The following is a 17,270-nucleotide window of genomic DNA, read 5'->3' as shown; positions in this document are numbered from 1 at the left end:
CCTCAGATTTCTCATAGATTGTTTTGCACTGGAGTGCCCAAGATGGAAAGTTGCTCGTTGTGGCATAACAAGCAATGGAAATCCACCAAACTGGGGAAAAACAGCTGAAGGTTGGTCAAAAGTCTCTGTGATGAAGGCGATGCTGGAAAAATGGGGATTAAGTCAATGATTGTGCGACCACCGTAGCTGCAACCGCGCATGCCCAGAAGGACATTAGCATGTATGAGTGAGTTCTTGGAAAGAACGAATACAGATGCCCATGTGCTGCTTACCTATGTCTGAGCTGTTCAAATGTAGAACCTCAACTCTGCGTGCTTTTCAGGTTGCCCACAGTGTGTCGTGTGGAATAAAAGAATGCTGCTTCCTAACACAACATTGGACTTAGAATTTTCTTCCCGAATTTCGGATGACAACGACCTTTGGATGAAGGGGAAAGCTCTTGAGGAGGACTACTACAAAGATGCCATGAGGCTACACAGGGAGGAAGTTAGAAGGGTCAAAGCCCAGCTGGAGATTACAATAAAAAGATCTTCAATAAGTACATCAGAAACTAGAAAACTAAGGAGAATCTCCATCCTTTTTTTGGAAGTAGGGGGAAAAAGTGACAAAGGAAGTGGGAAAGGTTGAGGTCTTTGCTGCCTTTCTTGCCTCAGTCTGTAGTATGGCCAGTTTATCCCTTGGTGCCAAGCCCCCTGAGCTGGAAGGCAGGGATGTGGAGCAGAATGAAGCCCTCACAATCTAAGAGGAAATGATTAGTGACCTGCTACACCAGTTAGATGCACACAAATCTTGGATCTCCAGCTGAGATCCACCCAATGGTAGTGAGGGAGACAGTGGAAGTGCTTGCCAAGCCACTTTCCACCATTTATCAGCAGTCCTGGCAAAAAGGGGAGGTCCCAGTTGACTAACAAATGTGATGTCCATCAACAAGAAGGATCAGGTAGAGGAACCAGAGAACTATAGACCTGTCAACCTGACCTTGGTGCCAGGAAGGTTATGGAGCGGAGTGTCACAACACAGCACATATGGGACAACCAAGTGATTGGGACCATCAACACGAGATTATGAAAGGCGAGTCCTGCTTTACTAACCTGGTCTCTAAACATGACAAGGTGACCAATCTGGCTGAGGGGAAATGCTGTGGATGTTGGCTACTAGGCTTTAATAAAGGTTTTGACACTGTTCCCCACAGCGTTCTCCCGGAGAAACTCTCTGCCCATGGCTTGGATGTGTGTATGCTTCTCTGGTGAAAAACTGGGTGGGTGATCGTGACCAAGGACTTGTGGTGAATGGAGTTATCCCAGCTGGAGGTCATTCAGAACTGGTATTCCCCAGGTTTCAGTGCTGGGGCCAGTTCTCTTTACTATCTTCATCAGTGTTCCTCAGGGGTTGGTATTGGGTCCTGTCCTGTTTAATGTCTTTACTGATGACCTAGATGAGGGGACTGAGTGCACCCTCAGTAAGTTTGCAGATGGCAGCAAACTGTCAGAAAGTGTTGATCTGCCTGGGGGTAGGAACATCCTGCAGAGGGATCTGCACAGGCTGGATTGCTGAGCTGAGTCCAATGGGATGAAATTCAACAGGACCAAATGCCTGAGTCCTGCAGTTTGGTGACAACTCCAGGCAGAGCTACTGGCTTGGGGCAGAGTGAGTGGGAGAACACATGGAAGAAAAGGACTGGGGGCGTTGGTTGATACTCTGCTGAATGTGAGCCAGTGGTTGGCCAAGAAGGCCAATGGCATCCTGGCTTGTATCAGAAATTGTGTAGTTAAGAAGGTTAGGGAGAAGATAATTCACCTGTACTTGGCACTGGTGAGGCCACAGCTTGAGTACTATGTTCTGTTTTGGGCTCCTTACTATAAGAAAGACATTGAGGCCCTGGAGCACGCCCAGAGAAGAACAACAAAGCTGGTGAGGGGTCTGGAGCACAGGCCTTATGAGGAGCAGCTGAGGAAACTGGGGCTGTTTAGTCTGGAAAAGGGGTGGCTCAGGGGAGACCTTATCACTCTCTACAACAACCTGAAGGGAGGTTGTGGCAAGGTGTGCATTGGCCTTTTTTCCCGTGAAATTAATGACAGGCATAGGGGGAATGGCCTCAAGTTGTTCCAGGGGAGGTTCAGGTTCAATATTAAGAAAAATTTCTTTTCCAAAAGAGTGGTGGAACGCAATGCCCAGGGAGGTGGTGGAGTCACCGTCCCTGGAGGTGTTCAAGGAACATTTAGATGTTGTACTGAGGGACATGGTTTAGCGGGGTTATACTGGTGGGACGTGGATGGTTGTATATGGAGACGTTTTCCAATCTGGATGATGCTGTGATTCTAATGATCTGGACAAGGGAACTATGAGCACTCTCATGAAGTTAGGAGATGACACTAAGTTAGGAGGGAGCGTTGACCTGCTTGAGGACAGGAAAGCTCTGCAGAGGGATCTGGACATGCTGGATCAATGGGCCAAGACCAACTATATGGAATTCAATAGACTGATTGCCAGGTCCTGCCGCTGGGTCACAACAACCCTGTACAGTGCTACAGGCTGTGGGAAGAGTGTCTGGAAAGCTGCCCAGGTGGCCAAGATGTCCAGCAGCATCTTGGCTTGCATCAGAAATAGTGTAGCCATCAGGAGCAGAGAAGTGACTTGCCCCTCTACTTGGCTCTGGTGAAACTACATCTCATATCACTACATCACATATTGCATTCACTTCAGAGGAACTCACTACAACAAGGGCACTGAGGTACTGGAGTTTATTCAAAGAAGGGCAGTGAAGCTGGGGAAGGGTCTAAAGAGCAAGCGACCCCAGGTGAAAGCTCTTTGGGTCATTATGGTTGACCTCTGCACCCATTGCCAACGTGACCTATGGCTGAGGATGAAGCTTAAATTTATTCCTCATATATAATATTAAGAATGTGCATTTGTTACCACCAAGGCCTGAGTTTCTGCAGGAAAATCCTTAGCTTAGCCTTCCTGTCAAGACAGGAATCACAGAAAAGGCAACTAAAAACATATTTGATATTTGCTTTTTAGTGACATGTGCAAACAACAAAAACCACATCAGTTATTCAGCAGCAGGTGACACAAAGAGCGGGACTGGAAAACCTCCCTGTCACCCCACTCACTGCGGAGCATTTTCCAGTATTCCTTCTAACACACAGGCATCATCATGTCTGACACCCCACAAGTGTGGGAGGTGAATCAGAGCCCGGCAGATTGAGAAACGTGGCACAAACTGTGGCCAGGTGTGCTTGTTGGCGCTGCAGCTGGATTCTTGGCATGTCGGTTGGGAACACCTAGACTGGTGAACTCACATGAAAGCACAGGAGCTTTCCCTCCGGTCAGACTGCCACAAAGGATGCGCTTGTGTCCTTCTTCACAGGAGTGATATGGTCAGTAAGAAGAACCAGTCCTATAAGCTGCTTTAACACAGAGGGCTGTGCATCTGTAAGTGTGCCTCCAGTATCATTTACTGGCATTTCATACTTTGAGAGAAACGTTCAACACCTGCATCTAAGACCAAGGTTCAGATCCACGCTTCCTCTGTGCTCAGTGGAGGAAAAGATGACCAATGGAGTTTCCCTCCTCCTGTGGTGGTGACCCAAGTTGTGCCGCTGCTGGCTTTCTGGAGGTGCACAACTTTCCCTTTTTCCTGTGAAGGTAAAGCTCAGAGCAGGGGTTTCTACCCCAGTGTCTAATTTCTGGATGATTAAAGCAAGAGAAGTCCTAACCAGCAGTGCCTACCCTGCTCAGGCTCCAGAGAGACGCCTTCATTTCATTAAAGTGGTTCTCATCTGGCTGACCACTCTTCCCAGGGCACCTTGGACTTCTTTGTTCCTCAGACTGTAAATTATGGGGTTCAGCAGGGGAGTGAGGATCCCGTATAGCATGGAAACTATCCTGTCCTGATGAGGTGAGTAGGTGGAGGAAGGCCGTACGTACGTGCAGATGGTGGTCCCATAGAAAAGGCTCACCACTGTCAAGTGAGCACTGCATGTGGAGAAAGCTTTGTGCCTGCTCTCGGCGGAGTTCATGCCCAGGACAGCAAGGAGGATATGGAAATATGAGATCAGAGTGACCACAAAGGCGCTGCTTCCGAGGACCCCAGCAACTGTGAGAGTCACCAGCTCCCTGCTGACAGTGGGTGAGCAGGAAAGTGCCAGAACAGGGGGTATGTCACAGTAATATTGGTCAACCCTGTTAGAGCCGCAAAAAAAGAGTGTAAAAATCAGAGAGGTGTGTAACAGAGAATTAAAAAATCCGACTACCCAGGTGCCAATGGCGAGGTGAGCAGACAGCTTCATACTCACAATGTTCACATACTGCAGGGGGTGGCATATGGCAACGTAACGGTCGTATGCCATCACAGCCAAGAGAAAAATCTCTGTGCCTACGACGTCAATAAGGAGGAACAGCTGGAGCATGCAACCAGTGAATGAGATCACCTTGTTCCCAAACAGCATGGCCTGCAACATCTTCGGCACAGTGATGGTGGGACATAGGATATCCAGTAAGGATAAGTTGCCGAGGAAGAAGTACATGGGGTTGTGCAGGTGAGCATCTGTCCTAATGGCAATGAGGATTGTGATGTTGCCTGCCATGGTGGCCAAATAGATGCTCAGAAACAGCACAAAGAGAAGAACACGCACCTCTGGAGCATCAGAAAGGCCTATGAGAATAAACTCAGATACTGTTGACATGTTGATCCTCTGCATCTTATCTTTCCTTGTGGAAATTTCACAAGTGTACCTGGGGGGGGAAAAAAAAAAAAAGGAACAGTCAAAATCTAATTTTCCTTCTTAATAAAGTGGTGTTTTGGTCTGTGTTGCAGTTTAAAAATAATTCCAAGTTTGCATCACCTAACGGAAAAGTGAAGAAGAAAAAAAAATCATATTAAGCTTAACGGTGATGAATCAAAAAGTTTAACTTTTCTCAGATTGGAGAGCTGAAAAGTTGAATACAAAGACATAACAGTATTAGCACTTTTGGGATCTAGCTGGGCATCCTATTTCTCTCTTCCAACTCAAAGGCCTCTAGGAAGACTTGGCACATATCGCGACATTAAGCATGGCTCGTAAAAACTTATGCAGTCATTATAGAGGGAGATTAAGTACAGCACGAGCACCTCCTTCCTTGCTCGCCAAATTCCTCCAAATGCCGTAAGAAATGCTTTAGCAGGAATAAAAGGCATGTGGTGTTTTAAATCACGGCATCACTTGGGAAGATGGGAAATTATTCAGGTGGAATACAGCAGGAAGCACAGGGAAATACTCACTGCGACTGGAGATGTACTGCAGTCTGCACCTCCAGGAAACCTGCCTGTCCTTCTCCTTTTACATCCGATTAGAAGATCTGCCTGACAGCAAAACGATCCCACAGGAGATTTAAGAGCACCAATTTATTCAGGAAAAAATGGGTCCTGACTTAGCAGCAAAAGAATTTTCACACATAGAGTCACAGATGGATTTGCGTTGGAAACGACTTTGGAAGACACACGAGCACCACTATAACACCGCCCAGATGCAGGAGTGTCTCCTCATCAACAAGGTGTCATAATTATGTGCTGTGGGCGCACCAAGGGAGGAGTGTCTCTGAGGTTTTCTTGGACATATGAGGCACTTTGAGTGCAGTGAGAGAGTCGCAGGGAGAGAGCAATGCAATAAAATGACTTCCTCGCCCCGAATCTTTGGATTCCGGTCACTTTTGTGTTGAGAACCTTCCCATTGAGCTGTGTTCAGTACTCAAGTCTACCCTCTGGGAAAGGAAATAGAAGGCTTTCTTCTCCCTAGGTCCTACCAGTATGCCTCAGGGACCACTCCAGATTGTGGAATTTTTGTATATCACACGAGTCCAGAGTTCTGATTTCTTTAAGCCATACTTCTGTCACCTTTACAAAGCCCTTATCGCTGTTTTTCAGCCACCTTACCTTGGCACCTACACATAATGGGGCAAAAATAATTTCGGCAACAGCTTCTCTGCAGAATTAGGTTTGTAAACCACAGGCCTGTCCTGCTGTGGTTATGCAGACCTTTGCAGCACGCCCTCCTGGTCCAGTTCATCCCCTCTGTACAGCTGCCAGCCCAACGACCCCAGAGGTTGGCAGCACGTACAGCAGAGATCTATTCTATCCCACCTATAGGAAAAGCTACAACTGCTTTTGTAACGTTTTGTTTTCAGTGTGTGGGGTTTTATTTTTTTCTTTTAATGTACTCACGTAATGTTTTTGGAGTGATTCCACTAAAAATATTCTTTGTAACTGAACTGAATGGCTGATTTGTTCATGGAATCATCGAATCACCAAGGTTGAAAAAGGCCTCCAAGATCACCCAGGCCACCCGTCCACCCGTCACCAATTGGACCTGTGGTTCAGGCTTTGCCGTGCTGAGGACTTTCCTTGCACAGTTTTAATGGTGAATGTGGTATTCTCAGCTGGGCACAGTAACTCCAGCAAATCTGAGGAGTTACAAACGCTTGGGGGTGATATATTAGTTTTGTTTGTCTCCGATTGTCCTTTCAGTTGATGAAAAAAACCTTAAAACTGATAATAAGGGGAAGTAACCCAATAAGACTTCGGTTGTTTAGCGTTCAAAGTGAGCTACGGATCAAGCTTACAAAGACATCATATTGTATAACACTTACACAGAGCATAATGTGACTTGCTCAGCACCAGTGGCTAAATTTGCTGACTCCTTAGGCTATGGACCTCCACCACGTCAACCAAAGGAAGGCCCCATTAGCTGCTTTTAGACAGAGGATGAGGAAGCTTCATCCACCAGCAGAAGCAGAATTTACTTGCCACGTTGTTAGCACGAGACTGCAGATAGCTAGGTTTGCAAATAAGGTACCACTAAGTCTCAAGATCATAATGAACTATACACACCACTCCTATCTACCATGTGAAAACACGGCCTTTAAACTCTTGTGAACGCCATCGGTAACCAAATGTTTCCTCAGCTGTGCATGTGTCATGCCATTATTTTAATCAGTCTTATTAACTACATGCGTACCAAGGCCTAGTGAATTGGACATCAGTGTGTTACAAGGCTAGACCTACTTGTCTCTGCATTCACTGGATGCTGAAATATTCTGTACATGTGCAGTAATTGCAGCAACCCTGAAATACTGCTCAGAAAAAAAGGTGAGGCCTTAAGTCCAAATGCCTGCACATCACATGTTGCCTGTAGAGAAGGCATTATTCAACCTCAAGTCAAATTCAAATTTCCCAGGTAGTTTTCCTCACCTCAAAATGCCTCAAAGCAATCTGGAGGCACGTGTGTGGTGGATCTCCCGTACACCTAAGCTGTTGCTTATCTGTAGTACAGCAGAAACTAGTTAGTATGAATCTTACTCATGTTCAGTGTCGCTCTCTCCAACAGTGTCCTCCCTTATAAAATTTAGAATTAGCAATTGTATTCAAAACACTGACCCATACCCACAGTCTGGGAAGAAGGAATGGCCATGAGAGTTCTGCAGAACAGGAGCCCTGGGGCAGCTGAGGGGGGAACCAGGTCCACACTGAATTGGCCTTATCTTCACCAAGAACCATTTCTGAGATTAGGAGAGTTAGGAGCTGTTTGAAACCAGCCCACTCCAAGCAGCATTAGAACCAGCCCCCAACATGCAGCTAGCTCTGCTTGACCCATCATTCACAAATGGCATTGATCCACTTTTCTTGGGATCTAACTAAAGCACCGTGGATACCTTTCCAGTTCTCATAGGCCATTTTTCTTTTGGGGCAGTCTCTTGCTGTCCCCTAGATTACAGCTGTAATCAAGCCTGGATGCCTAATTAGAGAGCTGCTAATTTCAAGGAGAGAAACCTTGAGACTCTAACGATGCACAGCGGAGCCGATTTAAACACACTTAAACTCAGTCATCGAATTGCATCACCATCATTTGTCAGTCATCAACTTTTTAACCACATCTACCGAGACCTCATTAAAATCATCTTCAGTAATTACCCAGAGGAACAAACCAATGTCATTAAATAGTTTGCTTTGGAATACAGGTGATCAAAAGCTGAATGGAATTTGTGTTTGACTTCAGAGTAATTACTTCTAGTTTCTGCATTGATTTGTGTTGTGTTTCCTTGCAGCAAAGAGGACATAGCAGATAATTCCCCAAGAGGAAATATGGGGTTTAAAAAATAGGAAAAAACAAAAGAGAAGAAAATGACAGCTGGGCAATTATCAGATCAAAGAAACAACAGAAATTCAGCACTGATTCTCATGGATGCATCATCATGCAACAAAAATTTTAGTCATCCATTAAAAGTCATCGGCCCCGTTTGGCAGTCCCTCCCTTCTGCCTCCCAGCAGAAATGACTCTACATGGGACATGCCTTAACACCCCAAGAAAAAAAAGTGGTAATTGAGGAATTCTGTTTTGAGCTCAAATGTCTGTCACTGATACCGTCTGTGATTTATGTTAATTAAGAAAAACCCAAAACTTTCACAGTAAAGTGTTTGAAGTGTGGCAGAGTGTATCCCAAAGGAGATCGTGGTCCCACAGCTTCCACAGACAAACAAATAGATCTTTTTGTCTCTTCGAGCTTTGAAATCCATGGGGTTTGATCCACAACCTCATGACATAAAGCTTAAGAGAACAACAAGACCAAGACCTTGAAATTTCTCAATGGTCTCAGACAGTTGCACTAAAATAGAGACTGAAACAATTGCTGGCAAGAAAAGTCACTCCACGTGGACACACACTTATCAGAAACCCCCCTACTTACCAGCCCCGGGGACTCCCACCATGGCCAACATGTTCATCTGAATGCTTGGGTCTCGTTCCTGCAGTGTCTTCTGGGATGTCAGAGCAGTGAAGTTGCCTCAAGCAGCAGATTAACGATGGCAGCAAATGGAATAATAGAATGGCTGAGGTTGGAGAGGGCCTTAAAGATCACCGAGAGAGCTGAGAGAACTGGGATGGGTCAGCCTGGAGAAGAGGAGGCTCAGGAGAGACCTTACGGCCCTCTACAACTGAGAGGAGGTTGTGGTAAGGTGGGAGTTGGCCTCCTCTTCTAGGAAACAGCAACAGAATGAGAGGGAATGACCTAAGGGGGTTCAGGTTGGATGTTAGGTGGTGGAATAGGCTGCCATTCCTGAGGTGGAGTCACCATTCCTGAGGCGTCCAAGAAACGTGGAGACGCAGCACTGAGGGACGTGGCTCAGAGGACTGGTGGGGGTGGGTCACTGGTTGGACTAGATGGTCTCAGAGGCTTTTCCAACCCTAACAATTCTATGTCTCTTTTCTGTGTCTCTATGATCATGCCTGTATTTTGCTTATCCTCAGGGACATTCAAAGCATATACAGCTCATATCCCAGACATTGCCCCTTAAGCATCCCTGAGTTCCATCAAGGCTCCCAAATCCTGATTTCCTCTCCCATTTTCCCTACTGTTTCGGAGCACAAGTGTGTCTTCATCCCATGTCCCCATATGTATCAGTCCACATACACAGATGAAGGTTGGACAATGCTGCTCCTGGATTCATTCATTGCCACCCCGTGACTTGTCCTGAGAGATCCCAGCTTTACCCAAAACCTGCCCTACCCACACGCAGTTACGTGGACATCCTTCCTACAAACCCATCACTTTCTTTCTTATTCTCAGTTGATAAATCTTGTGTGCTTAAAGTTTGGTGTGACATACATCAGTGCAAAACTAAGTGTAGGTCATCCACTTAAATCCCACTTTTTTAATTCCCCTTTTGCATTTGGCGTTGTTCTTCCTTCTTTAAAAACATTCCTGTGCTGATTTATTTTGTGGTAGCATCCAGCAGCAAGTTCAGCATGAGGCACGTGTCATATAGAAAGCAGATGCTCCCCATCGCAACATATGGCTCAACCATGGGCTGTTCCCTAATTGCATTCATTTAAATTGACAGAAGGGCTCTCGAGTTACTGGCCAGCTCTGAAACTAGAGGTGGTTTGGGAGTTCCTTCACTGTTATTCCTCTCCATTGAGCTGGTGAACATCTAGTAGATGATCACTGTCTAAGGCTTGATGCTAATGGAACATGCTCTTCTGAAGAATGCGTGCTTTCTAACATAGCAGAAGATGACAAGCACTGCATACTTTCTATGCCATCTCTGTTCCTCAGAAGCATCTTTAGAGTTCTGTTTGATGGAGGTTAAATGTCACCCACCCACAGAGAAATGGTCATTTTGTTTGCAATTAGACCAGGAAATTCTTCAGTTTCTCATTTGTCTCTTAGAGTTTATGAGTCAGCAAGGAGGAGTTCACTACTAGGAAAGCACTTCATGCTTTTTGTACGTGCCTCTCACCTTCTGCTAATATCTGGGCAATTCCTTGGATCCTGCTCTGTTCTCCACCACTTTGCAGTATCTCTGAGTATTCTTTTCCACCATTCATGATTCAGAATACATCAGCACGAATGTTCTGTCAGTGAAGAGGAATCAACACCATAAAGGCATGTCTCAGTTTACTTTGTTTAGATCATTACACTGCAGAGAGGTGCTTAGATCAGAGAACATAGCCCAATGATTTTGAGTATAAATGAAGAACAGATGCCCTGTGCCATGCTTGATGACTACAACGTGATCAGTACTGATTGAAGCTGCCCTGAAGGATCCAGCCATCCAAAATGTCACTGCTGTATTTTAAATTTTCTGTATATTTTTCAGTGAATTGCTAAGCATTTTGCTCAGCCTTTCACACAGATGAACATCACCACAAACACGGATGAACACAACCACAGATATGGATAAACACAACCAACATGGATGAACACAACCCCAAAAATTAATGAGCTAAATCACAAATACAGATGAACACAACCACAGACATGGATGAACGCGATCACAAGTACAGATGAACACAAATACAGATGAACTCAACCACGACCACAGTACCCAGTTACTAAATCTCAATATAATATGAACTCCCAAGTCTGAACTGCACAGCACGAGTCGTCTGAAAACATTTAAAATCACACCCTCCAAATTTGTTCCAAATTTTTCACCCTCCAGGCATTGTTCCTTTCGTCCTCCTGCTTGCTTTGCAATATCCTGCTCTAGTTCAAGTTTCTCGTTGCAAATAAGTTTGTCTCGGGAGACTTTCTAGCAATTTCTCTTGTCTGGGAAGGCTGGAGCGTTGAAGGCTGATGAGAAGGGGCAGGGCACCACAGACTTCTATGCACCCCAAAGCCCTTCCTGTTAAATAAAACAAGCTGAAACATGTCAGGCAATGGGCAACATTGCTTAGATCAGAGAAGCTGCAGTGCTAAGATGGGTTGCCATCATGGGACGCTGGGATTGCCCAAGGACAGACTGGATGAATGGGGTGGGATAGAAAGATACACCAATCTGAGCATCCACTCATCGGGACAGAGAAAGGTCTGGGCAGACCAAAGCTGTTGGTGGTGGTGATGTGCCACCGAGAGCTTACATACAAATCAGCTCGAGCTTGTTTCCTTGAACTCCCACTTCAGCACTTAGAGGCTTACTTCTGTGCCTAGACAGGCAGATGGCTCTATCCCTGTTAGAGATGTTTAGGTTTCATTGCTGGAAACAGCAGAGGAAAAACCCAAACTATAATGTTTTTATTAAGAGGGTGAGAAATGCTGTCAGTATTCAGCTATGAAGTGGGTGGTTCATTAGTATGGAGAGAGGCTGAATCCCCATGTTCCCACCGAGGCACCTTTCCCATAGACGACGCTCATGTCATAGCTCCAGAGCACCAGCCGAAGCACCAAACTTCATCCAGTGTCTAAACAACTTCATCCAGTGTCTAAAGAAAGCTGGGAAAACTGTTCTTAACAACACTGCCTCATTTTGCATGCTTATGGGGAAGCACCAAATCCAAATGGGAGAGTTCAGACTTGCTGTGGTAGGAAAGCTGTGAACTACCAGCCTGGTAAGAATTCAAATCATGGTACTGACACCAGGCAGTAATAATAGTAAGTAATATTACTGGAAATTGCAGTGGGAAGGGAAGGAGGGAAGATTCTGCTCCTGCCATCAGCATCAGCAAATGATAAAACTTGCACCTGATAGCAGATTTTATTGCTAACTTCAGGATTCTGCATATGACAGTACTGTATTTGTGAGAAGGCAGAACATGGAGATCATCCTGTCTGCTGAGAAGGTGGGTGCACAGAGAAGGTGCCCGATGGGGGTGCAGGGATGGAGACACATGGCCCCAGGAATGACAGCAGTGACATGAAAGGCACAGGGAGACAGTGTGCTGAGGCTGAACTGGCTAAAGGGATATTCTATCTCATATGGTGTCATGTGGGGAGCTGTAAAACTGAGGGGCATTGGCCTGGGGGTGTCCACAGCCCAGGGAATTGCTGGACATCGCTCATGCATCACTTGTTCTGTATATATACAGATATAGATTTATTATGATCCTAACTATTATCCTTTTTTTCCCCTCTTCCTTTTCTCTATTGTAGTGAAATGTGTTTATCTGTGAAATGAAGCAGCTCATGTGTAGCAATGCAACACTCATGGACCATCACTGTGGGAAGGAAGACCTCAAAGAAAGAGGCCACAGGCGTTGAGCAAGGCAGCCCACAAAAGGGATGGTCCTGCTATCAACGAGAAGGTCGCAGATGAATTTGGGAGATATTACAGCAGAATAGTATGTCTGTAAGTACAGGTTGCTCAGGAAGAAGGACATGGGGAAGTCCAGCTGTTCATGGTCATCATAGAGATGGTGATGAGCAGGGTTCCACAAATGGTAATGACAGAGAAGAGCGGGCAGAATAGGAGCGTGCTTTTGCCACTGCCTTATCTTGCTTGAGTCCAAGGGGGATGAACTCCATCACAGTGGATTTGTTCTCCACAGACACCAAGTGAACAGGGCCTGAAGCACAGAAAGGAGCTGCCAGCAGTGGCGTTTGATGCGGGACGTTATCCCTACACAGACATAATCATCACTCATATGCTAAATATGAATCATTCTTCCTTTTATGTCTTTTTGGGACAGTTTCCATTTAAAACCAATGCTTCCCTTGGGGAATAGCAGCTGCTGTCCAACTCAGGATGTGTTACTGAAGTGCATAATAGAAAGCTCAGGCTGTTTATCTGAGTACAGTGGAGGAAAAAAACAGCACCTTCAAGAATCCTCCTTCTCGTTTCACCTTTTCTGAAAAAGACTATTAGCTCCCTACTTTTGACCATAATGTCAATTTGGAAACAATAAGTTGACCAAAAGGGATGGTGCAGCTATAATTCAGCTCCCACCATTTTAGGTGTGTCCCAAGGAAGGTTCCAGCTCAAAGAAATGTACTTTCCTTCTCAGTCCTCCAACGTGATGCAGCAGCTCCTAGTTGTCCGTCTGACTGTGATACAGTGCAGGACTCATTAAGCTCTGAGTGCTTTTGGCACCATGGAAATGATTGTGGGGGAAATGACTTGCAGCCCAAACCACCCAAATAACACAAGGGGTAGAGAAACTGCAGTGGAGTTCCTTCTAATTCATACAACAGGCCACACAAAAGTCATTCAACCCAACTGTCTGCTTCCAAAGGCAGAATTTCGTGGTTGTGCTTGAGCAGAACCAAGTTAGAAAACTCACACAGTTTGTATTTGTCAGACCCTACGTGTTCACTTGCTCCTCTGCTGTCCTCTTCTGACTGCTTCCATCCAAATGGCCCAGCTGCACGGTGCTGCTTAGACCTCCAGTACTACAAACTGGCAGCTGGAAGGAGCAGCCCGCCTCTATCTGCGCTTCTCATCTCCCGGCAGGACCCAACTTGCAGTGTAGATCTCCACTGCAAGATGGGAAAATGTGGCGGAAATATTTCAAATAATGCAGGAGAAGCACAAGACTGCCAGGAGCAATGGGATCCCAGAGGCACACAAAGATTTCTTTGCTGGGAGTTATTGGTGGGCAAAGAGATTAAAGAGTACAACAGACTGCGGTGAGGGCAGTGCTGGAGTGTGGTCACCTCGACTGGAAGCGTTTGTGGTTCAAATAAACCTCACAGCTGTCCGTGTGCAAGACTTTTATTTATCCTAGCTTTGCTCCTATGGTAAAGGAGTCCCATACACATGACATTAAGTTCTACTTTCAGTCCTAACTTAATATTTCTTACTCCTTATTACCTTGTTCTTACCACTGCATGCTAACGGAACAAATCAGTATCACCACTGTGCTACGAGCTGTCATCCCTTGGACATCCAGTCTATACAAATTTGGAAGGAAAAATTAAAAAGAAGTAAAGCAGGAAATAATTCCAAATTTTAGAAAGGCTTCAGGTTAGCCCTTGCTACTTAGTGGGTATTTTTACTTAGACAATGCAAAACACAGAACTGTTTGGTCTTTCAGGCTCTTATAAGGATCCTTAGCAACATGTAGAGGAGTAGATGTTATTTTCAGTGACACTTTCTGAAAGGGATGAACTTTTGTCCAGCAGTACCCAAAAGTGGAACATCCAGAATACTCCTGGTGTTGTTCATCACAAGGCAATTAAAAAAAATAATAATTATTATTAAGTTATAACCCCCTGCTTGGGCTAGGAACACTTGATAACCTTAAATCCCACTTGTGTTGGGGTGTAAGCCGCTACAGCTCATCACTTTGTGATAGCTTTGGTCTTTTGTCCTTATATCTTTCCTCTTCCCTCCTGCAGCAGTAGGTGTACCAGCTGTTCCTGTGCACAATGTGCCCCTTCCCTACTGTCAGTGTGTAAATATGGGCAGGAATCACCTCGTCTGTGGGAAAGGTCTCCAAACCACTGACACATGGAGTTGTGTCTCCAATACCTTCTTTGGCAGTTACTTCATTTTCTGCAGTCAGCAAGACATCTTGCAGTAGATCTGTGACTTTGAGATAGCCCATAATTAAAATAAAGAATCTGAGCTAGAGCTGAAGGGTAGAGATGGTGGTGGGAAGGGTGGCATCAGTCCTACGTGAGGTACTGAGGAAGAGAGTTGGTGCACTGCAAAGGAAAGGAAAAAGTCTTCATTCCCATCACCTGCCTCGGCAAATGACCCTGCTGGCACCTCATGTCAGAGCTTTAACTGAGAGCCCATTGAGATCCTACAGCACGCTCAATATTTCTGATAGCGTTTGTCTATTTGCTGATGTTTCAGGTTGTGCCCAGGAGCCCCACTGGGGGCCTGTGCTCATGGACAAGAGAACAGAGGGGAAATGTCAACTTGCCACAGGGTTTACAATGCCCTCCAAACCAAAAGATGAGCCTTCAGTGTGAGTGAACAACAAGCTTTTATTCAAAAGGCATTTCTGTGGCAATGCTGACCAAATATATCATCGTGAAAGATCCTCTGGGAAAACTGACCGCGGTTCTACACCTTTCCCTCTTCACTTTCTATTCTTCTACCCCACAATTTTCTCATGGCACTCTTTACTTCTTTATTCCTCAGTGTGTAGATGAGGGGGTTCAGCATGGGGGTGATGATGGTGTAAAACAGTGCCACGATCTTGTCCTCCGAGAGGTCACTGGATGGGCGTATGTAGGTGAACGTGCATGGCCCGAAGAACAGAACCACCACGGTGATGTGGGACCCACAGGTGGAGAGGGCCTTGCGCCGTCCTTCGGATGTCTGACTTCTCAAGGAGACCAAGATCACTACGTAAGACACAACCAGGATGAAGAAAGAGCTCAGAGCTATCATCCCGCTGTTGGCGATGACGGTGACGCCGACCACGTAGGTGTCGGTGCAGGCCAGCCGTAGCAGGGGGTGGACATCACAGAAGTAGTGGTCAACTTTGTTGGGGCCACAGAAGGGGAGCTGAGCAGTCAGGAAAGTCTGCACGGCGGAATGCACACAGCCTCCCAGCCATGAGCACAGCACCATGCGGCCGCACGCGCGCCTGGTCATCAGCGTGGAGTAGTGGAGAGGTCTGCAGATGGCCATGTAGCGATCGTAGGCCATCACTGTGAGGATGAAGATCTCCGTGCAGCCAAAGAAATGGACCCCGAAGAGCTGTGCTATGCAGCCCACAAAGGAGATGGTTTTGTTTTCCACAAGGAAGTCAGCAATCATTTTGGGAGCTGTGACGGAGGAGTAACAGATGTCAACAAAGGACAGGTAGCAAAGGAAGAAGTACATGGGGGAGTTCAGATGCTGGCTGCTAATCACGGTGACAATAATGAGCAGATTTCCCGCCACATTAATTGTATAGAAGCAAAGAAACATCACAAAGTACACCTCCTGCACGCCTTGACCGTCAGAGAGGCCGATGAGAATGAACTCCTTCACACCGCTTGCATTCCCCACGTTGGTCAGTTCTGCAGCCATGCACAGCACACAGCCTGTGCAGATGGAAAAGCAAGGACACGTGATTTGTCATCATCGTCATCACTAATAACAAATTCTGTACCAGAGACTAAGAAGCACACAGCATTACTATTAACCCTACAAAATGTTTGCTTTCCCTATTTTTTTCCCCTCCGTATTTCATTCTCCTCGAACGAAAGTTTGGCCGTGGCTGTCACCGTGCTCCTTCATCCTGGTCCTTTGGGGTTGTGAAGGACTGAGCCTACCTTGTACTATGGGAAGGACAGTGTGAGGCACAACAAGGGTGCAGGGCAGGATGTTTTCCCCCATTATAGGCCAAGGTTATGATTACAACCCTTGTAAGGAGAATGCCTTCATGAGAACCTGGAAATATCACTTGGAACACTGATTTATTTTGTAAGTATAAGTGATCTTTGAGTTGTTGTTTAGAAGGGAAATAAAACTACACAGAGGAAAAAAATATATCTCCTACATATACACATTTTAGGGGAAAAAGTATTTCAATATCATGGGCTGAAAAAATGAGTTCTGGGGAAGTTATCTGTCATGGAGAAAACATCAAAACATTATTCATTTATGTACCACTTCAGTATTTATCTTACTCTAAATCTCAGTATTTATCTTGCTTCTTGTGAGGAAGGAGGGATGAAAGGATCTTTTCAAAACATCTGACCCAGCACTGCGTGCATTTCAGCTATTGCTGAGTTCTGACGTGCTCTGGGGGCCATTATCACAGGTTCACGTCTGCTTAATGCAGACATCTAGAAGGGGTCAGGACAGATCCTCTGTAGAGGCAGAGTGGCTAAACTGGACTCCTTTACAGAATCACTTCTTTTTCCACTGACCTGGAGGAGTTCAACCATCGCCAGGTAAAGCAAACTTCAGAGAAATAACCATTTTCATGCCCTGGAAGTCACCCACTGGAAATCACTGATGCCACTCTATTATTTGTGTTGTGGTTGAATTCCATGTTCGTAGGCATCTGTAAATCTCTGCAGTTTCTCTTTCCAGAAGGTGGGGCTCCTTTGCTTCAGTTGGTTCCAACCAT

General features: G+C 45.7%; 2 protein-coding genes across 2 annotated transcripts; both read right to left on the bottom strand.

The window, feature by feature from the left end:
• Nucleotides 1-3,532: 3,532 nt before the first annotated feature.
• LOC100542106 (olfactory receptor 5F1-like) lies at nucleotides 3,533-4,703 on the bottom strand. The gene is made up of 2 exons (XM_003214096.2): nucleotides 3,792-4,703; nucleotides 3,533-3,627 (listed from the first exon to the last, which is right to left on the bottom strand). The coding sequence occupies exons 1-2, from the start codon at nucleotides 4,701-4,703 to the stop codon at nucleotides 3,538-3,540; spliced, it is 1,002 nt and encodes a 333-aa protein (XP_003214144.2). The 3' UTR covers nucleotides 3,533-3,537.
• Nucleotides 4,704-15,212: 10,509 nt separating this feature from the next.
• Nucleotides 15,213-16,233, bottom strand: LOC100543737 (olfactory receptor 4S2-like). The gene has a single exon (XM_031557572.1). The coding sequence runs from the start codon at nucleotides 16,220-16,222 to the stop codon at nucleotides 15,266-15,268; it is 957 nt and encodes a 318-aa protein (XP_031413432.1). The 5' UTR covers nucleotides 16,223-16,233; the 3' UTR covers nucleotides 15,213-15,265.
• Nucleotides 16,234-17,270: the final 1,037 nt, after the last annotated feature.

This window comes from Meleagris gallopavo, unplaced genomic scaffold (assembly GCF_000146605.3).
Source record: "Meleagris gallopavo isolate NT-WF06-2002-E0010 breed Aviagen turkey brand Nicholas breeding stock unplaced genomic scaffold, Turkey_5.1 ChrUn_random_7180001862985, whole genome shotgun sequence".
In the NCBI taxonomy this organism is placed as follows: domain Eukaryota; kingdom Metazoa; phylum Chordata; class Aves; order Galliformes; family Phasianidae; genus Meleagris; species Meleagris gallopavo.
Note: the sequence above shows the minus strand (reverse complement) of the source record. Positions and strands in the feature narration are given on the sequence as shown.

Bases quoted from the DNA above. Each gene is read 5' to 3' on its own strand.
- LOC100542106 (XM_003214096.2), bottom strand. From the start codon at position 4,703: ATGCAGAGGATCAACATGTCAACAGTATCTGAGTTTATTCTCATAGGC. The intron at 3,628-3,791 runs GTCAGCCAGATG...AAAAAGGGAAAG, and splicing joins AAGGTGCCCTGGGAAGAGTG to TTGTGCACCTCCAGAAAGCC.
- LOC100543737 (XM_031557572.1), bottom strand. From the start codon at position 16,222: ATGGCTGCAGAACTGACCAACGTGGGGAATGCAAGCGGTGTGAAGGAG.